The sequence below is a fragment of the Diuraphis noxia genome, unplaced genomic scaffold (genome assembly GCF_037042655.1).
Source record: "Diuraphis noxia isolate RWA-SAM2 unplaced genomic scaffold, SU_Dnox_SAM2 contig0005, whole genome shotgun sequence".
Taxonomy (NCBI): domain Eukaryota; kingdom Metazoa; phylum Arthropoda; class Insecta; order Hemiptera; family Aphididae; genus Diuraphis; species Diuraphis noxia.
The window spans coordinates 44,140,479-44,166,672 of NW_028301715.1; the positions used below are offsets into that span (position 1 = coordinate 44,140,479).

At 26.5% G+C, this 26,194-nt stretch overlaps 2 protein-coding genes and 1 long non-coding RNA gene across 5 annotated transcripts in view; 2 read left to right on the plus strand and 1 right to left on the minus strand.

Moving 5' to 3' along the window:
* Window positions 1–122: 122 nt before the first annotated feature.
* Window positions 123–15,711, plus strand: LOC107166397 (chorion peroxidase-like). Of its 2 annotated transcripts, XM_089229856.1 has the most exons (16): window positions 123–259; window positions 1,444–1,587; window positions 7,098–7,275; window positions 7,590–7,666; window positions 9,611–9,704; window positions 9,789–10,180; window positions 10,375–10,548; window positions 10,913–10,991; window positions 11,744–11,889; window positions 11,954–12,195; window positions 12,771–12,903; window positions 13,003–13,240; window positions 14,233–14,325; window positions 14,386–14,555; window positions 14,632–14,740; window positions 15,572–15,711. In XM_089229856.1, the coding sequence occupies exons 3-16, from the start codon at window positions 7,112–7,114 to the stop codon at window positions 15,651–15,653; spliced, it is 2,193 nt and encodes a 730-aa protein (XP_089085982.1). In that variant the 5' UTR covers window positions 123–259; window positions 1,444–1,587; window positions 7,098–7,111; the 3' UTR covers window positions 15,654–15,711. The 2 variants fall into 2 exon arrangements, with proteins under 2 accessions (XP_089085982.1, XP_089085983.1); XM_089229857.1 differs by lacking the exons at window positions 123–259; window positions 1,444–1,587 and having other exon boundaries at window positions 7,141–7,275; window positions 7,592–7,666.
* LOC149055396 (uncharacterized) lies at window positions 15,484–21,886 on the minus strand. The gene is made up of 3 exons (XR_016192197.1): window positions 21,709–21,886; window positions 18,302–18,420; window positions 15,484–15,688 (listed from the first exon to the last, which is right to left on the minus strand). It is a non-coding gene; the product is annotated as an uncharacterized LOC149055396 (long non-coding RNA).
* Window positions 16,885–26,194, plus strand: part of LOC107166410 (multicopper oxidase 3) — a 36,357-nt gene continuing 27,047 nt past the window's right edge. The window contains exon 1 of one of the 2 annotated variants that reach the window (XM_089229861.1): window positions 16,885–16,905. The gene's annotated coding sequence lies outside the window, so the exon portion shown is untranslated. The remainder of the gene's footprint in view (window positions 16,906–26,194) is intronic. The other variant, XM_089229859.1, reaches the window with a different exon arrangement.

The window sequence follows — 26,194 nt, forward strand, 5'->3', positions numbered from 1 at the left end:
TATTTATTATTTTCATTTGATATATTTTTTTTTTAGCTTAACTACATTAAAAATGAAACGTACACACAAGACAACTTTGTTTAGTTTCTTTACATTATAAAAATAAAATAACAAAATATCGTGTCTAAAAATATAACCGATATTTAATCTATCGTAAACAGTCATTTAAAATGCCTGAATTCAAATTTCTAACAGGATCTGATAAATGAAAGAGCACCTGGAAAAAATAAAACACGCAAACTGCATAAAAAATGTACAAGTAAGTTAGTTTAAAATTGTTTATCAGAATCATCGCGCAATATACGTCTTATTTCACTTTTTACTTATAATAGCAGAATACACCTATGTTTCCTGTCCCTACTTATGTATTTTGACAAATACTATAGATGTTCATATTAAAATTTATGAGAGGACGAAAAAATAGACTCATGACAGAAATGTAGCGAAATAGCCTATCCTGAACGCCGTGTTATCATCATTTTAGTACAGAAAATATATTTTACATTATTTTGTCAATTATTTACTATCTTCATACTTTTAAAATATTTAAAAATATATCCACAATATTAGGATGAACAGAATTTTAATTTTTTTTTTAACTGAAATCATAATCTACAACTCTTTACAATAAATAATAGTATTTTATACTCTTAGATAATACCAATTTTAAATATCAATATTTTACACGAGTATTAGAGGTAGGTATACGTAACTTTTATAATATCATATACAATTAGTGCATTATTGAATATTGATATCGTTAAACCAAAACGCAAATACTGAGACGGCTTTTAATGAGCTCTTAGAGTTGTCACACGGACCCAAAAATGTATACAATGAGCTGGACGTTAATTTTTGTAATTTAAATATTTTGACAAAGTATAATAAAACGCACATAACGTGAACATGTTTTTCACAGATTGCTAATTATATCGTATTATACGTTTTTAATATCATTCAGAAAATAATTTAAAACATAGGTATTATTATTTCAACGAAACGAGTAATAACAGTTCTCAACAAGCAATAATTTTATTTTCAAACACCATATTGAATCATTATATTTATTGAATTGTACCACTTTATTTATATTACTGTACATAGTGAATGTTCAAACCATACCCTTAGCATGTCTCCCTTAGAATTATCACAATTTATTATTATATGAATTAATTATTTTGTTTTGGTATACTAATTAAATTAACAATACAAAGTATACGGGTAGTGTTCCATACCGGTTATTTGAAATAACGATAATCTTGAATATAATTAATATGTTATCATTTATAAAGGTACTAATTTTAATAATACTATTTGGGTTGTATATTTTCTCTCGGATTATGTATACTAGTACACACTGCTGATTTTATGTCATTCATTTTCCGAGTTGTTCTTGGCGAATAGTGAAAGGCATTTTATTTTTTTGTCATATAAAAAAAACAGGTGGTGGAAGATTTTCGTAGGAAAGATGTTGGTCTTTGAGATTGTCTCTTTGTCCGCGCACACGGTTATCTGAAACGTAACAGACAACTACAGTGAATACATTCGCGTTTGTTGTGTGATGTATGTGAAGACTTTGATGGACAGGTAAGTTTTGGCTATAATTTTTTACTAATAGTATAATATTACAAATTCTACGCGAGAGTAATAATGTTTAATATCTTATACAAAAATATTAAAAATCAAATCAAAAATAATAAATTAACAAGAGGCACAAATCATAAAAATGTCCTGCTTTGATCGACCAGATAGAATTTATGAAGTAGGGAGTATTTTATATAATTTTTTGAAATATAAGTGTATATAATTCTCATGCAATTCTTTTATTTTTATTTTTATTTTTTTTTTTTATTGCACACACTATATCGATCAAAGGTGGGCAAATTAATGGAAAAAATTAACTTTGGTAAGTTAATTCAATAAAATTGCCTTCAGTTAAGTTAAAAGTTACTAAAAAAAAATTAACTAGATAAGTTAAAAGTTAAGATAGAAAATAAAATTAACTTAAATCAGTTTAAAAAAAAATAATTTTTTTTTCTTCAAGTCACAATAATCATAAGTCATAAATTGCCCTAGTATTTAAATTTATACAAATATTTACCAAGACGCTTATCAGTATTCTAATATTAATACTATTTCCTAGTGAAGATTAAAATATAATCTGATTATTATGAATTGATAATATTATAACATCAGAAAAATAAATTACCAAAATCGAAAGAATAAGTTTTCTGTTGGTTCCACGTGATATATAAAAAAAAAATTAAAATTAACTTAACTGCACCATAATGATAATTAACTTTAAAAAGTTAATTTAAAACGATAAAAATTTAACTGAATAAGTTAATAAGTTGAAAACAAAAATAATTAACTAGTTAAGTTAATGCCCACCATTGCTATCGATACACTACTTGTTTGTGCTATTCACCGATACAGATTATTAACTGGCGTATGTGTATACCACCGAATTAAAATCATTTTATAAAAACTATTAAGATGATTAAAATGTTGTCTTTTATGTGCAGACAATCATTGCCAAAATTGTATTTCGAATTTATATTTATCTCATAAGTTATTTTCATAAATAATCGTTGTACGATTTAGATGTAAAAAAATCCATTTGATAACTATGACATTATAATCATTATATAAATATTTATTTATATTATATTGTATACTTATTACTTATAAACCATTTATACTCGTAAACTCATCTATAAGGAATTGATTTTCATTTTTCAAAGCTGCATATTATTATACTTAAGTTAAATTATCTGGTTAAATAAAATTTAAAATTCACATTGTTAGGATATTGCATTACACAGAAACTACACATTTTATTATTGAATTTCGAATGTCATGCTCCATAATGGTCTTTCTCTAATGCAATACAGGAGGAAGAAAGGAGTTGTCATCATCACATAGTGTTCTATCAAAACGTTTTCCAGACAATTCCTGCTATACGTTAAAGCATAATTATTGCCAATTGGTGTCATGAGTCGTGACTAGTTTTAGAAAATTATTAATATACTGAAAGTAAAGTGTCGTTATAAATTATAATTAATGGACACTTGTTTACTTTTATCATTATTATTTTTTCTCAACAAATTGTGTTACTTTTTTAATAAACATTTAAGTTTATAAAAGGAATTACAGTAATAGGTATAATAGAAAAACATAATTCACCATTACTGTGTGATTATTTATACCCAGTATATATAATGGTAAACATTATTATTTCTTTATTGGTGCCTACTTTCTCTGGAGATGATCAATTACTTACGTATATTATAACAATATTATATTATTATATTTGAAAATTAAATTGAAATTTAGAATAATGGTAATTTCTGGTATATGGCATCTCCTATACAGACATATTCTTAGAATTATATTTTTATGTGTATTGTAGATTGTGTAATTTTAGTCGCGTATAAATTTAGAATGGTAATAACATTTTTAAAAATACAAGATTTAAGACAGCCCAAGTTTGTGAGTATTAAAAAAAATTGAAAGGACAATGGAAATACATTATACTAGTTAGGTATTATATCATTGTTTAGAAGAGATAGCTTATAAGAATCAAAATATTTAAATATTATTTTCTGTTCTGGATTGTTTTATTTGTTATGTAATAATTAATTAATTCATTATTTTGAAAATTAACAACCTTTTAGTTTTTATTTTTTTTTTCGTTAACACTCCACACTCAAAATTTAAATACAATTCTCTTTAAAACATTTAAAGTCATCATTACAATATTATTAAATATTAATTAGCAGTGGCATTGGAGTTAATTACAAACTGATCTTGTCAAAGGTTTTATCTGCCACCTACCTAACTAAATTTACTCCTCCCAGTGATTCAGATAACACTATGAAGTGTTTATCATAGTGCATAATTTTTATATGTTGTAACCCGTATCTCAGTATTCAATTATGTACCGCGCGTTTACGCATAAAATAGTTTTAAAAAATATTTCAGTAATAATACTTTAATTTTGGTACACATGTCGTATACTTAATGAATTATTTGCTAAACTGATATTTTTGCATTTGATTTTTCGTTATTCGTGTTATGTAATGTGAATGCCCAATTAATGAAATTCATATTATTACTTCCTATTAATCTCTTTTTAGCACTATAACTTCTGCTATTGTTATCAATCATCTATACATTTTCTTTCTTTTTTTTTTTTTTTTTAATATTGTATTCTATAGTACTGTATCTTGTTATGTCTTTCATATAATTGTTGAGCTGTAATAGTTAGACTGAAAGCTAATAAAAAAAAAAAAAAAAACTTCTGCTATCTACAGAACTACAGACATTATTTGTGGATACATAATTAATCATTCATTACTTCTCATATGTACGGAACTAAACGAAAGGCCAAAAATATAAATAAAACAATTTTACAATTATAACATATGTTATAGAATAAGTGATCCAAATAAAACAACCTATTATATCACTAATTTTATACAGGCGTTTCATTTCATAATATAGTATAATATTAATTTTTAAATCAAAAGACATGTAGGTACTTATGCTTTGTTTATTCATTAGAAGTCACCAAAATTATGTAATTATTTTAAGGATAATGTAGAGTATGTTTTAGTGAATTTCATTATTTTTTAACTAACGCCAAGTTAATTTAATTTTAGCCAGGTTAAACATTAAGCATTATAAACTGCATTATACTTTAGTATTTAAATATGTGAAACTGTGCTGGTATACTTTATATCTATATATAATGACTTAATAATAATTAACAATATTGAGTTATTAATCCACATCCATCGTAACCTTGAACATCTAAGAAACCTAACCTAACTACTATCCAATACCTATACGTACTTAAGAGGACGCTACATCCCATAGATTAATACTCTATGCTACACGCTACACCTGCAGTATGTGTTATCTCCATCTTACAATTGTGCAACATAGCAAAAACTGTTTTGCGTGGAATAGAACCACTCAGACTATAGTCCATACAAAGCAACCTAATTTTCATACTATAAAGAAGAGAATATTTACTGTGTGGCATCGTTTTTATTTTTTCAATATCACAAATGCCAAAAAAAGTTCTCATACTTAAAAAATTAATTATTTCAATCTTAAATAACTTTTTTCGCTTATTTGTGATGTTAAAAAAATAAAAACAATGTTGCACAGTAAATGTTCTCTTTGTTATAATGTGAAATGTGGTTGTTTAGCTTAGACTATAGCTTAAATCTATCTAACTTAAGTCTTATCCTTCGCAATAGTGTTTGCTATGCTGTAGGTACGTTTGTAAGATGGATACAGCACATGCGAATGTGGCGTCCCCTTAGCTAAATTATAGTTTTACCCAGTTCAACATTTCGAAATTTGTAGGATAAATTCCAAGGAAATTAGAAATATCTAAGGAAACTTAAGCTATGTAACCGATTAAAATGATTTGAGGCTATGGTATTTAAATAAAGTAATTACAATCATAATACCTATGATGTTTTTCTGATAAGGATGTTGGTGAACGTGTGAGTGAGCCTAAATCACGGTAGGTACTTATAATAGATGAAACATTCTTATAGATTAAGACATAGACAAGGATGCAACATAAAAATATTTACGTATTGATAATTTGTGAAAAAAATATTAAAAACTTATTAAATTACTAATAAATACATATTTTATTAATGGTAGAAGTAAAATATGCCATCGATTGTATAATATTATGCGCCATGAATCATGATATTAATTTAAAATGTCTGTATATGTATATTATGCCCGAAAATTAGCTTTGTTTTTGTATCGATGAATTATATGAAGCGTAGTTTTTGTTATACCATTAGTATAGTTACTGAAAATGTGTATACATGTATATTAATTATAACACGAATGTTCGTAAAATTACCGATTACTATGAGATTGTTAACAAAGAATAGGTCATAGAGTTCATCTGGTACTTACTAGATGTTGATATTCTGAATAATTCAGCATGTAATAGGTTTGTAATAATATGAGTTCTTGGTAGTTGATACGCAGAAAATATAAGGTGATTAAAAAAAAATATAATATGTATTATTGTGTACATACATGTATAAGTATTATACATATGTTGTTACATATGCTTTAATAAAGTTAATTTGAAGATCCGCACTTGGGTTTCTATTCAAGCTATAGATTCTTACTAAAAAATTGTTAAACTTAACATCATTACGGTGTATAAATTAGATGAATACATACAACATATAATATGGAAATTTAAATTATGTATAATTTATGATTTAATTTATTTAAGTATTTTAGAAAACTATTTAAAATTGTTATTTTTTGATACCAAAAATATTCTTTGTTGTATAATCTTCTATAGTTTGTTAAAAAAATGTTTGAAATTAAATTCATACTTTTATATTTTAGACAATATCGTGGTTGTTATAAGCTTGTCATTGTATATTGAGTTATTTTTTTAATTATGAAAATCTAATACTGCATTTTGTATATACGCATCCAAATAAATAAATGAAATATGAATATTATAAAATTTAATTTATAAATAAAAATTATACTAGGATACTAAAAAATACGTAATTATATACATACGTAAATTAAAAATGTATTACTTACAAATTCCACTATACAAATACAGTAATCATTATAATTATAGAATAAATGAAAGTTATCAGAATAACAAGGTACCTATGTAATAAATTGTGTTTATAAGTGCAGATGAAGTATGTTAAAGATATAAACATCGTTATTAAAATATACCTTTTAACATATATTTATTACACATCGAAGCTACTGTAAATTATTTGAAAAATAAAAGCGAATTAATCAATACTTGATTGTGGTTTTATCGCCTTAAAATATTCTTAGAGAGTCCTATATAATATTGCGTTATGGATTAGCCTAGATTATATTATGCGCAGGTATCCTCAAGAGTATTTAGAATAATAATTAACTATTCATAAAGATGTTATTCTTAATAAATTGTTCTTGTGAAAAATAACGTTAAAACATTTTTGGGATATACTATCAAGTTAAATATATCGTTTATTAATATGTTACTAATACATTTTTAATCATTTAATATTTTAAACATGTTTTAGTACTTGAAATTGTCATGATGATTTGCTACCGAATATTTCTAACTGTCAGCTCAGTACTGGCAATATCTATTTTTGGAACAGCTCAATCTTTAGATGGCGAATGTGCATTACATCTAACTGGTCCAGGGAGGACTAGTTTTTTTGATTTTAATAGTAACACTTTGAGAGGTGGTCCACTGTAAGTATCTACGTTTTTCATTTTACATTTTTCATAATTTGTATTTTTGTAAGTTTTTAAATATTATTCATAATTATTATGATACAAATTCAAAGACAAAAGAACAAAACATTTATTAAATGCTAATTGTATTAAAAATTATGAATGTGTTGTTACTTATTGTACTGTAATAGTAATGTATAAAAACTATACCTACCGTGGGTATTTATAGACACAGAAAAATTAACTACATGTATTATAATATTAACATGGTTAAAGGCATGCTAATATTGTATTATTGTATTATTGCATATTTATTATTTTTTATTTGATAGAGGTATGGGTCAAACGGGTCAATGTATAACTTATGAAGCAGTCAACCAAGCATACGTAGATGCAAGAAAAAGAATTAGTAAGTAATTGAATTTAAAAAATGTATTAAGAAACAAACTACTAAAACTCAGTATGGTGTATACTAATACGTTATAAATAGATTCAAAACTGACAAGTTAAAAAAAAAAAAAATAAATAAATATGATACAACTAAGTCAACAATAATAACTTAACCTTAAAGACCACAAATATTAGTTTAATTTTTGTCCTATCCAATATTTATGAAATACTGTAATTTTTCTGTCTGTACGGAATAATATTCGTAATGGGTGGTTTTACGTGGTTTTAACTGACAGGTAGAAGATTCTGCAACCAGTAACATAATATAGTATTATAGTAACTAATTTTTATCCTGAAATCCAACATCCAACACCTAAATTTCGATGCACATATAAATATTGTCCTTAAAATACAAACGATTAATTTAATTTTTTTGCTCACTTAATAATATGGTTGTCGTTGGTTATACAGAAGAAAAAAATCTTTTCTGTTTTTCAGTGATATTTAGAAAAAAAAGATTACAATGTTCCACTAAATATAGACCGTGGTGAAAATTAGTGTAATTTAAATTTGTTGTAAGGTTAAGTTCATTTGAGACGGCGCATGTACACCTAAAATTGTTAAACCAATTGGCCCATGAAGTGATTACACTCAAATCGAAATATGAATGTTGCATATTTTTTAATTCATAATTTTTTTTCTTTGGCAAATTTGATTAATACAGTTAAAGTTTTTTACAGGAATATATTGTTAGAAAACTTCAGATTATAGTAAAATTCTCTGAGCAGAATATACGTGTATGAACTCTATTCACCATTGCCAGCATTGCTAGTGAAAGGTGCATGCAGTTTTCACAACCGGTTTGACTCGACTGTGGATATTTACAGTTGAGGAATCTGATTATTATTTATTTATTTACATTCGCTTAGGCTTAAATATTGCAATATGGTACATTGGTACGGCCCGATAAATAGGTGTTTAACCCATAGCCAAAAATAGACGGAAATGCAGTAACATTTTTAGAATAATTCAATTCAACCTTGAATAAACTCTCCCATTGGCCATTGGTAAGAAACATGTCGAACGAAACAACAAAATATTCTAAGTCTTAATAATTATACAATTATTCATTAAACTATGTAGGAGAAATAAAAAATACTGCATTTTTAAAACTTGAAAAAATATATAGTTACTTATTGTTCAAGTTTTTAAAATCAGCGGACACTGTTGGGCATTTTTAACTGTTCAATATTCATACGCAACATTTAGGAATTTAAAGACTGTAGATGTCCATAATACAAGACACGACGTATGGAAATTAAAATTAAAGAAGTTTAGAAGTATATTATACTCACCATTTATTAAGAATAAGTATCTATACAAACCATATATGACTAAGTATTATTCATTATTCTACATGTAACACATATTATATAGAATATTATATTATATTACATACACATATAAATGAATTAAAATACGCGAGAAACGTATTACGCTAATATTTTTATAATAATTATTAATATGATAATATAAATAATATGTATTATAATTGAAACAATTTTAAGTCAAATTTTATTTCCTTGATTTCGAATTCCGGTTTATTGTTATCATTTTCAACATAACGCGCTCTCGGTTTTATAATTTTTATTCATGCTCAAAACTTACGATTTTAACTTGTCTAATCATCAATAACTTAAATAAAAATTGTATATGTATACTACGCGTTTATATACATGTTTAAATACTATTGTGCTAAACGAGTGTTACATCATCAGAAAAAAAATGTGGTCAGTTTTCCTTCAAAGATGTTGTCTCCAAAGTTGTTATACGTGAGCTTTGATTTTCTTTTAGCCAGATAAACGTCTAGCCTCTCAAATATTAATAATCATAAATCACAGTCAATTGTGTTATAAATTAGTTATTTGGAAGGACGATTTATATAAACATCTGATTATTTCAGATGTGGCACAAGCAAATACTGACAAGTGGACGCCCCAGGAGTTGGCATCCGTCGGGGAACTATTGTTGGACATATCCATACAGTTAACTAAAAAGTAAGGTGTACCGAAAAAATGTGTTCGAACATGCATTGCAGTGGATTAATGTAATCATAATAATTACGCTTATACAAATTACAGTTATGGACTTTCGTACGAAGAAGTAGAGAAAGGATTGCCTCAGATAGATACTTCGAAAACTTTGATCAGAGAGGTATGTCCGGCTTTCTTGTCCAACGTCGAGTGCAGACCGGGCAAGTACAGAAGATATGATGGTCTGTGTAACAATGTCAAGCATCCGACATGGGGCGGTGCCAATACGCCTTTTTCCAGGTTGGTCGGACCGTTATTTTCTGACGGCATTAGTGCACCAAAAGTAAGCAGCCTCAACGATCGAGAACTACCTTTAGCCAGAGTGGTCTCCAGAACGATGCATCCCGACGAGGGGTACCACGAACACGCGGCTACTATGTTGTTAGTTGCATTTGGTCAATTTATGGACCACGATTTCACACTTATGGGAACGCCTGCCGGTAAGTCTTGCTTGGCTTACCATATAATTAATAATAATTTTAGGTTTTTTTTTAAAATTATATTAAATTTGAGTACAACCTGATTAGGCATATCTTAAGTATATCGTATAATACTTAACAACAAGGACAACATTTTTTTTTTAAATAATGTTATAATAAATAGCCAAATTTGAACGAAAACTGTGTTTTTACAGACCCAATAACCAAGAATGAACCAGAAGAATGCTGCAGTCGACCTCCAAATTTAAAAAATCCTTACTGCAACGAAATACCTGTTCCTGATGATGATTACTTTTATAGTAAATTCAATGTTAAATGTATAGATTTCGTAAGAGCTTTTCCATCAGTTAGACCAGGATGTCGCTTAGGTAAGAGGGATTGTTTACAGTTTTACTTGTGCAGTACATATAAATAGCACATCAAGTAGGTATATTTATATATAGTCAGGCAGTAAAAAATTGAATAATTTAATCTTTCGTAGTACTTTTTCTACAGGTACCTACTAAAAAATAATAAAAGCTATACATTTTTTTGGTTTGTATAGAATCTAACATAATATTTGATTAGTCAAATAATAAATAAGCGCGACGGTAATTAGACATTTAACATTTTAATTCATTATGCTTATTGAATTCTACTGAGTTATTATGTTTTATTATTTCTGCATAAAATAAATGGTTAATCATACTTAAACAATTACCAAATTTAAAAATATATTTTGTGATTTTTTAGGTTCAAGAGTACCGTTCAACACGTTGACAGGAGTAATAGACGCGAATACAGTTTACGGTGTGACAGAAGATTACGCTAGGTATAGATATTTTTCACAAATTTTTTAGGATTTTGAAATAAACGTTACACTTTTTTTTTTTTTAATTTTTATTTATTCATTTATTAAATTAAAACCTTATCCTGGAGGAGAAAATGTGTCTGTCTATACCAAAAAATTAAATATATCTTGATTTAATTTAACTATAGTTTTATTTAAATTTTGAATATTTAGGTACGACTCGTAATAATAGGTATTAGGTATAAGTTTATGACTTATAATAATATAGATTTTTTCCAAAAGAGTTAATTTGTTATAAATTTAAAATATTATTATAAATTGTGAAAAGTTAAACTATTTAAATTCTAAAAAGATTTTAAAACAAATAACTAATAAGTGTATTAAGCGGAAATCTCAATCAACACCTAAATAATAATATAATATATAAATACTAGACAAAATTGCTTATTCATAAAAAAAAAAAAGATTAAACTATGAAAAATATACAGAATAAAAATAAAAATATGAAGTTTTTATAAAAATAGATAAGTTAATGAATAATTTATACATACTTTTAACTACTTTTATTGTTTAAAAAGACGATTTATCCTATAGAGGAATCCGAAGAATAAAGATAAGGACCATAGAAAAATTTAATTTAATAAAACAATAAAAATATTATCCAACATTTTAAGACAAAGTTTAATTCGTTTGTACTTCATAAGTTATACCCTAAAAAAGTATAAGCTATTATTATTAAATAATTTATAACCATCTTTTTTTTTTATATATAGACATTTAAGAACTGGCTATGCTGGTTTACTTCGCATGAACCCTGCGTTTATGGATTACGGACTAAAAGATTTGTTGCCTTTGAGACTTAAAGATCCCGACGAAGGATGTACTAGACTAAATCGTTCACAGTATTGTTTTGATGCCGGTATTTTAAATTATATTTATATTTACTGCATATAATTATACCTATATATTTTATTTATTTGCAGGAGAAGTTCGAGTAAATGAACAACTCGTACTTGCTACTATGCATACTATATGGGCAAGAGAACATAATAGAATAGCGAAAGAATTTGGTAAAATCAATCCACATTGGGATGATGAAATTCTTTTCCAAGAAGCAAGGCGGATCGTTATAGCAGAAATTCAGCACATAGCTTATAACGAGTTTTTGCCAACATTGCTTGGGAAAGGAGTGATGGAAAAATTTGGACTGCTATTACAAAAAGAAGTAATACAAACAGTTTATAATGTATTATGATACATGATTTTCACTAAAATCACGATGGATTATCATATTAAAGTACTGTACACATAATAAAAATAATATATTTTAAATGAAACTGTAAGCGTTAATATATTTAATATCCCTTAAAAACTTAAAATTTGATCAAAAAAAAAAAAACTATATTTATCACATAAATTTTAAATTTTAAAATATTAAAAAATAAACCGTTATCCCTATATTGTAAAAATGTATTACATTTTGTACATCTATCTAGCGGTAATAATATTATGTAAATGTACTCGTTCTAACATTCTTATTGATATTTTTATTCAATTTGAGTATTTATCTTTGGTAAATATTTTTGTTGTTTTTATAAATGATTTTTATATTTATAAAAATCTCTGTACAATTACTGTAATTATATTTAATTTTAAATATTTTTATATTTTAAAATGAATGACCAGTTATTTTACCTAGCTTATATAAAAACAAAACTCATTGAACCATAATTTATCATCATAATTAATATTTATAAAATATGTAACAAAACATGTTAATATACGTAAGATATTATTTAGAGCTATTGGGACGGTTATGACCCGAATGTTAACCCCAACATTCTCTCGGAGTTTTCTGCAGCAGCTTTTAGGATTGGTCACACATTTTTGCCTACTTCGATTGAGAGATGGAGCAAAGCTCATAAATTTATAGGTAAATAATAATGAATCAACACTAATACATAAATAGTTTTAATAGTACATTAAAATATAAGTACAATTATTAAATAATTTTACATTAATGTTCATTTAGCTTCTAAAAAATTATCCGACCTTATCCGCCGTCCATATGATTTATATAGAGCTGGAGTTCTCGATGAGTATATAATGGGTTTGACTAATCAAGTTGCTCAGGCTATGGACGATTCAGTAACACAGGAGGTTACGAACATGTTGTTGAAAAAACCGGGCCATAGGTTTGGAGTGGATTTAGTGTCATTTAATATCCAAAGAGGCAGAGATTTTGGATTACCCGGATACATGGAATACAGGTAAAATATTGTTTGACGATTAGTGTAATATTATTTATTTTTACAAATAATTATAATATAATGTGTTATAATACTTCATTAATTAAAAATAAAATTATTTGGGTATTATCTTATTTTTAAATAATAATGAGTTAATTAATATTGTTCTCTTACATAAGTCTGACGTCTGAACGATAACTGTTTAAAATCATATCATTCAGTTTAAAAACATGGTTTTGTGAATATCAGGACTATGTAAAAATGTTTTACATAACCTATTCAGTGTGTGTTAGATATTAACTTGGGGCCAGGAAGACAGTGTAAGATTGTAAGCCTATCAATAAATTTGAATTGTTAGATGAATGTATGAACTAAGGATTCGATACATTTTTTTTGCCCCTCCGTGGCCTTTCAATGCGTGGGGCTTTGTGTCATTACACAACTCGAACCTATATCAAGTAGGCCCTAACAGCAAGAGTGGGAGATCGTTGTAGTTGATTATATACCTTATTAAATATAGTTATAGCAGTGCAGCTCTGATTGGTAATCGCAAATCATAATGTATACAACATGACAACATCGTCATAATTCGTCCCTTATAAACATGATTTAATAGTCCATATTATATATTAGTTCATTAATGAAACATTAAGTTAATCAATTTATAATGCAACTTTATGGCATTAGTTATATAATTGCGTTATATTGTTTACAATTTATTTGCAATATAATATACAAAATATACAACTTAAATTAAGGCGTATATTATTTTTTCTCTTAAGATGTTAATAATGTTTATACTATATTGTAGGTTTGATTGTAGTGTTTCCTTTATTATATATTATGTTATGTGGAGTTTTACTGTCATATTTTTTGTTTGTAACTTAATAATTGTTTTCAATTATACGAGTACTAATTGGGCTACTAAATTTAGTTTTACACTTAACTTTTATGCTGTAAGAAGTATTTACAATTTTTATTGTAATTAATGATGAAAATGTTATTTCTTTTAGAAAGTTTTGCGGCTTACCATCGTCAGACTTATTTCAAGATTTATCCGGAGACATGCACAACTCCACTATTCATCGATATTCGACCATATACGAGTAAGTTAGAATCCAGAAGCTTAAGATCATAATTATTTTAGTTAAATTTTATTCTTACAGCTCTCCAGAAGATGTAGATCTCTGGTCTGGTGGTGTATCCGAAAAACCATTACCAGGAAGTATGGCAGGTCCGGTATTTTCGTGTATTTTGGCTACCCAATTTAGCTATGCCAAAAGAGGTGATCGTTTTTGGTACGAACTACCTAATCAACCATCTTCTTTTACTCCAGGTACTCAAGTCAAACAATACATATTATAATATATAAACAATCAAAGAGTAAAAATGTAATTTTAAATAATGTTTAGATCAACTACACGAAATCAGAAAAACAAGATTAGCCAGAGTTTTATGTGATAATACCGATTTGATCGACACTATTCAACTGTGGCCAATTGTTCTTCCTGATCATGAAATGTAAGAAATATTTCAATACCCTACCCTCATATTTTAAATTTTCTTGTTATCATCCATAATATTAAGTTATTTATATTAAGATAAAGTTTAATGCAACTTTTTAAAAACATTTTATACAAAAAGCATATAACATAATTTGGTCTTAAACGATTTAAATAAATATATTTAAAAAAAATTAACTTCATTATTGTGCATTACAAATAAAATGTTTTGTTTTTAAATTGAATAACATTGTAGGTATAATTAAATATTTCATTTAGAAATTAAGTTACATAAGGTTTGAAATTTTTTATTCTGTGATAAGGATAACAAATAAATTTATACGTGATGAATATCTATATTTACATTTTAAAGTATAAAAAAAAATATCAACAAGTTATTCGTTTAGTGTTGAAAACATTAGGTATTATTTGATATCTGTATGTTTTTAACTTTATGTTAGAAAAATTATTGTAAAAGTGACCTTCAATACTGTTATTAATTAGTTTAACACATTAATAATTTAAATTTAAATAAAAGTTAAACTAGAAATATTTCTCTGATTCCTCTCAGTTTGCAAATATTTAAAAATTATGTAATCCTGTTCAGTTGAAAAAATTAAAGTACTTGACCACTTTAAAATTATATCAACTATAGTTAAATCAAAATTATTAACAAATAATCGGATTTAATCGATTTTGCAACACAAATTTATTTTTGAAACAAATTTCGAATAACATAATAATATGCGCAAGTAAATACAATTTAATACTTGATCAGTTTATAATCTGTATATCGTTTCATTAAATAATAAATATGTAAACATTATTTTAATTAACGTGTCTTTTACAGAAATCCTCGGGTACCATGTCGTAGCGGAATTATTCCTTCATTAAACCTGAACAAATGGGCTGATTTCCCAACGACCTCGTGAAATATACAGTCATATTTTTTTAGATCAAACACCACCTATAAAAAATATAGTATTTTGATAATAAGTCTTTTTAGCGAAGATAGTTTTGGAATCGTTGCATTTATCATGAACGAGTATATTTATGTTGATAGTTTTATAATTTATATAGGTACACTAAAATATTTTTTCCTGCCAATTAGTTGATGTATTGAATTTGTTTTGTTATAATTAAATTTATAAAAATAATAATATAATCTATGCAATATTATTGAAAACAAGATTTTAATTATTTTTGCATTTTTCTTGTATGTCAATTCAGAATATCATATTAGGATTTTATACATATTTTTTTATATTCCTCATGATTTCATTGACCGTTAACTTAATTTTTACATTCTGTTTATACATATAAGTAATGCTTAAAACATATTATTATTATTTAAAAGAGTTGTTGTAATTAATGTAATTTAACATTTAAGATTAATAGTTAATTATTAAAATATAGAAAATTACATGTGTATATTTTGTACGATTAAATTTTAAAATGAATTGCTCATTGGTTTATTTAATATTAATTCAATATGACCTCAAAACTGTTTTTATTGAAGTGTCAACTATCTGGTAATATACCTAAATAATGTAGAACAGTTTGAAATTAATGTATGAAATTGCCCATATTTTTTTGTGTTCATGGGGAGGGGGGTATTTTCAAATGTTTTTTGGTTCGTCTATAACGTATCTAAACATATAATATTATTATTATTGTATCATAAGTATAGATTATAAAAACTTACAAATAATTTATGAAACATATTTATGAACATAAACATTATTTAAAAACCCCAATATTAATATTTCGATATATTTTTCTTAATTTTTGTGTACGATTATTTTCTATTAAACAATTATGTATATATTTTTATTTATTGTTTATAAAACAAGCTATATATATGTTTCTTATAATATTTCTCGATCAGGATATCTTAGACCAGTGATGTCAAACGGTAAAACAATCGGAGGATCTTTTTAAATATAACGTTATTAATTGTTCATCATACCGAACTAGATATTATAATTTATCCAAGGACAATCATTGTCCAACGAGATATCTTTACGTAACTGTATGATCTTAGTATAGGGATGAGAGAGGTAGGGCAAAACAACCTTGACGAAAGTATAGAAGCACCCAACATGTTTATTACTATATTAGTGTACCGACGGTATCAGCGCGAGTTTGCAGAAGTCATCAGAAATAGTGACATTTTCATTAAGGGTAAGTGAATTTTTAAATATTTTGTTTTTATTCGAGAGAATTTTCTCTTATACGCACCCGTATGGTACCAAATACTTATTTAAATTTTAAAATAGATATTAAAACAATATTAAAATAATTATAAACACAATATACCAATCCTGGGTATGATTTTAAAAATAAAAATTGAGCAATAAGTGAAATCTGGATAGTTATGCACTTGTACGTATAATTTATGTTTAGGCCAATATTATTTTGATGTCTAGAATTTTAAATTGCCATTTTCAGTAGAGGTATTCGAACAAGACTAGATTCTTTAATTATTGTTATAGGTACCTATTCCACATTTATATGTTTTGCTCACGTAATATTTATTGCATACACTATGCAACATATAACTTCTTTATTTTTAAGATATAAATGTATTTATATTATTCAATCAAATTGTTGTACACGTTGAATTTGATATTGACTTTTTTTAATTTACTTACGAATTAGACGAGGTACTAATTTGTTTTCAAAAAATTTTATCAAAACAATTATACTCTCTTCATAGTCGTTACATATGTAAATATTCATAAACAAGTACTCATTGAAATTTGAAACATTATAAACGTGGAAAATGATTTACGATTTGAGGAATACATTTTAATAAACAACATCGTCCTTCGCAATAATCCGAGGCAACAACCTATTTCATATGACATTATATGTTTATAAAAATACCTCTTTTCTAATTAATACGAATCAAGTGCCCGTTAAACCAACATGTCTTTATCACTATTACACAAATATTTGTTAATGCGTGTTTACTGTATTATACTACTGTGCTAGGCGGTCAACACTAGTTGTTACGACTGTCAAATTCGTAACTATAGGATTTCAAGGTTTCTAGTTTTATAATTATACATGCATGTAATAATGCAATTGGGTTTAATTTAGAATGTATAGGTGTCAAGCGTTATTATATTTGAAGTTCGATCGTATCGAACAGGTTTTAAATACAAACATAATATATCGTTCATATTATAGTATTTTAATACATATAAGTATTACGTATAGTATATAGTGCGAATCTGTCAAAAAAAAAATATGTTTTTTAATCTACAATTTTAATTGAGCACTCAAACTGCTGCTATACTGCAATGTTATTGTAGCCACACATTAATAACATATTTATTAAACTAAATAAAAACTACATTATTATTGTTGTTGTTTAGTTTTTTTTGTGACGACTTTAACGTTACCTTAAAATTGCATACACGAAACGCCGTCTTATGGAAAATAATAGGCAACGATTTATTCGGTTTTATATCTTAATATATTATACTATTATTAGGTATTCTCACGCATAACGAGTTTACCGCGCTGCAGGTACCCATCAATGGGAATAATAACCAAAACATCAAGTACCTACTGGTGGTTTACACGGTAATTGCGTTTCTTAATTGCGGCGGCTTTTCGTGAATAGCCTGACAAAGCTCCAGTTTGTTCGGTCATGGTTGATGGTCATCGTTGATAGTGAAAGTGAAACATCTTTAAAAAAAAAAAAAAACACAAATAATAGTTACAACAACAATAATAATAATAAAATGACCTCCAAGGACGTCGTACGTCCAGTTGCCAACGCCGTTGCATAATCGCGATCACAATAAAATAATGTCCATTAAAAATTAAATATACTCTGCGCATTGCCCGGCACATGACCCCTAGTCACGTATTGTGAGATAAACACGATCGCAAACTCGGAATATATAATATAAGCTTTCAGGCGAACCGATATACCTGCCTACATAATATGTGCACTGCAAAAATATGTTATGGGTGGGTAATATACCTAAACGTATTTATGTATATATATATACAATAATAATAATTATTTATTTTATTCTTCATATATAGTTGCACAAGATATTATATTATAATATGCCAAGCGGTCAGCGAGCACACTGTTATATATGCATACACGGGGGGTTGGACTTGTCAGCTGGTACTTCTGCCGGGAACTGTGAAAGTTTTACATTCCGTTTCGCATTCGAGTGGTGGATTGCTCTATTAGTACACCGTCGTCAAGAGGTTAATAATAATAAAAAAGATTAAAAAAAACAAATTAAAAATTATAAAACTACAAATTATTTATACACGTGTACGATATTTTTGTGGTATTTTAATTCCCAAGGCCTTTTTAGTCCGGTTTTAAATATCTATATATGCATATATTATGTTACAAAATTATAAGATCCTTTAGAAATATTTCCAATTACGAATTGTATCGCACGTGCTTTCTTCGATTCCCGTATAATTAGGTTTCAGTATTATAAATAGAGGTACCTAAAAATTACAATTGCTACTCGAACATTGTGAAATATTTTGATTTTGACCATTTGAGTTATAATAATAAATAGCATTTAAATTTTTCAAATAACATAACAAACCGTTCGTAACGAGGACCAATTTAAACATTATTGCTAAAACGGAATCACTGACTACATTATACTATTCTATGAGAAAATCGCGGAAGGTAATTATAATAATATATCAACACCGTGTTGAATGCATTTACGTTACGTGCAAAGCTATTTTAGGTTAAGGACTGAATATGCTTATTGAAAAGTTCTTGTAGTTATAAAAGAGTTAAATGTTACGCAATCAAACTCAATTAAATCTTATTTTAGTTAAGTTTCACAAATGTTAACATTATAGGTTTGACGATATTATCCTATATTATATATTATATTATGTTATGTCTACATCAGCTATACGTGTATAGATATTCTATTATATTATTATAGGTATTGTAAACTATAAATTTATGAATTCGAAATAAAATCTCAAAACGAACGCATGATAAAAAAAATTCAAAATACAATATGTTAAGTTGTGAATTATTTGCAGTGTGATGCAATAATTTATAGTTTTTGCAGCTAAATATTGTCAATACATCAATAATCAACACATTGTGATGATAACGTATTTTATGAACGTTATGTATGATATCTCTGCGTTTTTATTTACGAATTAAATTATTTTAAATATAATATTATAGGTAGGTTAGGTTGTTAGTTACTTAACTACAGATTATTTTTATTTTCATTTTTATCCATTAAGTTTTTAGTCGTGATTTGTAAATTTTAATTTTATTTTGTTGTTATACTGTACAACTTTACAAGGTGTATATTGGTATACGCAGTAGAGGCTATAATAATAATAATAATAATAATAATAATTAGTTCACTTCTCAGTTACTTAAGTTATTAAATATTATAAATAATAAACGTATATGTATTATTATTAAAGTATTACACAGTGTGAATGCGTTTTACGTTTATAAATGAGCTTAGCTAATTATTAATTGCAACGTAAATGGTTTTATTTTTTATGTTATTTTTAAAAATACCGTCTATATAATATTATAATAGTAATGATGATATGTCGAGAGGGGATACAATAGATCAACGGTATGGACGGCAGTTCGATCGAAACGCGATTGCCTTCAATAAATTGGATTGGATTCGTAAACCTGGAGAAAAAAAATTATAACAATAATAACCTAGACCTTAAACTTGCTTGTAGCTGTAGGATGATCTCTGAAAAACTTACGTAAGAAAAAAATAATACTTGCAATATTTATTGCATCACTTATTTCCATTCGTGTATACAATAATATAATAGTCATGGCATTGAAATTATCGAATATGTAAGAAATTATAATTAACATATGAAAAATGTTGATACTGTTTTTGTCGGAGTATCGTGTGCAAACGCGGATGAATGAATATCCGTGACCTTCAAAACAAATCAGATGCATACCCAAAACTAATATCGAATTCAAAAAACCAATATAGGTATACAAATAATATTACCATTCTTTTGTTTTTGTTTTTATATTTGTATGTACCTACCCAGTAACTCTACCTACCATTATTCATAATATTATACAGTTCCTAAACCTATATTGTACTATGTGAGCTATATAAATACAAGTAAATACCCTATAGACATATAATAATTTATGTCTCAATCAATAATTATTATCACAGGATAAATTATAGTAGGTATATGCACACGTATTATATACATTGTATTATATTATATACTTGGTTGAAATTGTTTAGGCTATTCATTGAATCATCAAAAAGTTATGGAAGGAACACTAGCTGGAAACAAAAAAGGCATAGGTAAAGGTATAGGTATAACAAGATATTTAAGGAGAATTTTTTTTTGGATTTAAGACATGATAAAACTAAAACTTAAAAAAAAACCACTTACAATATCAATAATTAATATTCTAGCTGTTTCTAAAGCAAGGACATTAATGCCATAAAAATAATAATAAAAATGTCCTAAAAGAAAATAATATAATTTAATGACCTAAGAAAATGCCGCAATAATATTAAAAATATTTTTAAATTCATTAACAAACTGTTTTGAGAGCAATTTTGTATCTTATTTAAAAAAATAATCATTGTGAAAATATAAACCTAAAGAAAGTTTTTAAAAAAATGTATCGCTGTTGGGGATGCATACTATCAAAACTTTGGAAACTGGCCTGTCGTAACAAAAATGACTAATTTACAATAAAAAATTGTCATCATTAAAAAAAGGTTTCAAAGTAAATACGTTTATACATTTTTATTATGATTGTACAAACTTTACAAAAGAAATAAGGAGGATTAATTATACTCTAGTAAAAATGTTAAATTTTTGTTTTCGGAAGTGACTTTCACCTCCTACCACAATATTAATATTGTTGTTTATATGCTTCGGCGCCACTAGTTGACCGTAAACGTTTTGAATAAAATTAATTAATAGGTATTTACTTACTTCAATTTCCTCGAAAATCGAAAGCAATATATCATTTAAATAAATATAGGCGTAAGTGTTTGATGGCTGTACGTTGATCAGCAGTACAGTGCTTATATAGGGACGTTACGCCACTGGAGGTTTATAGACGATTTGCGTCCATGTAATAAAATATTTAATTTATTTATGCACTCAATACACTGCAAACAAATCGATACGTGATTAAATATTGTACTTCTGTAATCCGGTACCACTGACAAGATTAATAATTCAACCAGTTTATGATTAAGTAGATTATGATTATGAAATTGATTATTTTAATAATTGTATATAGGATTGGTCTTTATTCTTAACGGTAAAAATCATTTGTTTTTATTTTTTTGTTAATTGTTTTCCCAATGTGCTTTGAAGTGCAAAACAATATTGTACCTCTTATTGAACGATTCTGACAATAATAATGATGTAGATAACAATGATGGTGGCTATAATAATTGAAAGATGTAGGTATACTCTAATATGAGTGAATATTATATTATTGTAATATTACTGTATTAAACTAAGAATGTGATGTTTTATGCATATCATTAGTCATTACATATACGATAAATCTAAGTATGATAAACACATTTAATACAATATGCATGTTATTATTTTTTTGTATAGTTCATTTATCAATTCAGTATATATAAAAAAACAAGTAATTTCTTTTTTGATTGTTAATTATATATTTATTTCAAGGGTAACCTATATAAAATTCATTGAATACGAATTAAGTGCCCATGATTTATTTTATGACAAAATTGCGTCTTCAATGTTTTAAATAAACAGGTACAGCATACGAATTAAACATCGTTTAATAATTGTTACACCCATTGCGACATAGATATACAGAACTATTCATATAGCAATGTTAAATATATAATATTATTAAAATGAATATAGGTAATACGTTACAAAACTATTTTCATAATCATAAACATATATTTTTTTTTAACACCATAGTTTATTGGCTTTTCGAGTTTTTTTCTTTATACAGCTTTTATTATATTGCAGTTCATTTATCTATGCTTAGTCTATCAAATTATTGATGTACTCACACAAAATTCTTCAAGCTACCTGTAACTTAATTAATATTGACAAAATCTAGGAAATAACAAAATATGTATTATAGTGGATAGCTTATATTGAGAAGCATAATGTGTTTACGATAAAATATTAAAGATGAAGGAGATAACGGAAGGTTAAATTATTAAAATACTTTATTGATTATTTGTTTTGATGCAATAAATATAAAAATTACAATTATAGATATTCTAAACTGTGAAATAGAAGATCGGTAAGAATAAAAAAGAAAGATATAGTTTGAAAAAAAAAATTAAGACCTAATCATTTACACTAAATTGTTTTATAATACTTACTTAACCTTAATATAATTAATTTTAAGTAAAAAAAAAAAAAAAATAAAAATATAATGCCATTCATTATTAACTATTAATTGTAATATAAATGTATAACTCTAATTACATTTTTGTATAATATCGCGTTATCGGAATATCCGTAGTCGATTTGATAACATCGGACGTTAATTAGCTTAATTAGATGTATACTACACCTGGTGCGATAATAATAAAATGTTATGCTGTTATTATGTTAATCGCCATTTTTAAATTTGCACATCGTACACAAATATGCAGAGATATTAAATTTAATTAGAAACCTTCATGGTTTGGTAATTAAGAACTTGAACTTTACTTTTTATGAACCGTTCATAGAGCAATTAGTCTATAACTGACAAATTAAAACAAAAAAAAATTAATAATAATTAATAATACGTAATATTTCAACTGCCGAAAACGCACGGGAAATCTCAAATGTTTCACACTATAGTTTCAAAATATGTACTTTTGATACTCTAGACATATCATATTATGCGTAGTGCGTACACATATCATTTTAATATATATTATAAATTTATAACGAAGTTAGATTGGACGGATAAGTATACATACAACCTTACAGACTATCTACCGCCGGTCATACAGTACAGTATAATACATAATTTGTACAGCGTAATAATTATTATTATAATTGGATGCGTTGATTTAAATTTAAATAATATATCGCACGTACTTTGATATTTTACATCAACAGGTTGTTAGAGCCGATAATATTATAAATTCATGGTTTACCTAATTAACCGAGTCAAGAAACTCTAACTTCGATTTTCTAATAACGGATGTTGTTGTATTATAATATTGTGTGTACCTATACCGAACGACTGCCTGTTATTAATATAATTTTTTTTTTTTCAAACACGAGTAAATTAATAATTCAATTATATTGATATATATATATATATATATATATATATATATATATATATATATATATATACGCATTTTTTAAATTTTAAATTGCAAATAATATAAAACAGACGTTTTAGCAGAATCACTCGAGAATTTCCACATAGGTACGATTTTATCCATTTTGACCTTATTATTTATTCACACAAAACAATCATGTTCGGATAAAACATGTATAATATATTATTATTTTTATTATTAACATAGGGTAATTTGTAAGTCGTACACGTCATGTGTGGTGACATATTTACATTGGAAAGCATTTGAAATTTGATATCCTATGCGTGTTGGTAGCTATAGCGCAGTTGTCCATATTTATATAACTATATACCTAACATCACTTTGTCCGTATAAAAACTTTGAAAACGGATGTTTTAAGTGCAATTTACCAACTAACCTAATTTTACGAAAAAAGAAACGCAACAATTAAATTCGAACCTTGTGTGCTCTATTGTAGACGTATATAAACGTTAATATGTTCTTTTAAAGTTTTTTTTAATTTTTTTTTTTTATGTTATTATTATCATTTATTTATTAAAGTTACGTTAGGTAGGGTCATCAGATAGAAGTACACAGCCTTGTGTCTATTTTATTTATTATAATACATTATGCACATATTTTTTCTCTTTACCATCGCTGTTATTACTTTTGATACGCAATGTAGGTTCTGTACTGTCCTCAATGTTCAGCAACCGTGAACCAAAAACCGGAATAAATCGTTGCCGCCGAACTCTGTGCGCGTGTTATACTCCGACGATGACCCTATAGAATCGTTGTAAGTATACGCACATAGGTAGGCAAATAGTATGATCAGTGATCACAATGACCAGATTGCAATGATATATTGATATTTACATATTATTATTATTATTATTATTATTGTTATTATTACGCCTATGCCTGATAAAAATAGATTCGCACAGCAGGCATTCGTATGATAATATTCAATATTCTATTGATCGGCCGTCGAAAACGATGCGAGGGGCCCATCGTCTACGAAAAAAATATGTAATATTGGAACGATCGTGTCGCCGTAATTACCTATGCGATGCTTAAATATTACGAGGACCGATAACATAATAATACGGCGATGACGTATACAAGGTCCGGCGTGTGTTAAACATATAATATATAATATTAGCATTGAGAAATTAGCTGCAAAAGAACGGACATAATTCATGATTTGAAAATAACCGCCGTTGGAAGACGTCGACCTTGAATCGAATAATAATAGTTATTTAATCTGAGAAAAAAATCTCTACGACAAAAGATCATAATATAATAATACAAGAACGCCGTGCCGTAGACATCGACGTCTATCGTATTGTATATCAAGTGATTCTCCTGGATATTCATTAATTATTGTTAATCAGATATATTTTATTTTTATTTAACCAATAATAAGAGACGACTCCTTTTTCTACACGGCGCGCGGCGTCTAATTATAAAGCTTGATAAGCTGAAACGTTTTAATGACGAGTAGAATAGATGTGTGTATCTCTTATAATTTTTATTATACAGCATTATAATTGATAAATAATATAGCAATAATAGTACGAATACATTTCTCTCTAAACAAAATAAGCATATACATTATTATACAATCTAAATATAGATTATCGATGATAATTGATCGACAGTGTGGACTTTAAACTAAGTCTATACCCAATAGAATAGAATATTTCAATTTACAATTTTACTTTAAAGTAATTACTAATTATTAATTAAAAATCACGTTATACCTATTCAACTGCACTAGCATTATGATTTTGAACACAATATATAATAAATTATCACTTAAAAAACACTTTTTACAACAAGAGTCGTTAACATCGTAATTAATACATAATATTATAATACATTGGTCGTATGAAAAATTATTGTTTATCATTGTATTATACTATTATTAGTTATTATACTTTGATTTCATTTTAATTTAAAGACATCTTATATCATATAATATGTATCATGTATGGTTGTATGTATAACATAATGCCATATCGGGGTTAAAAATGTAAATGCTTATTAGTGCATTTCAATACTTATTAGACACATATCAATTAATATTGCTCAATTATAGGTTAATCTACCCGATAAAATGTGTAATTTATAATTTAACTAGGTATAATATGGTAATTATGGCT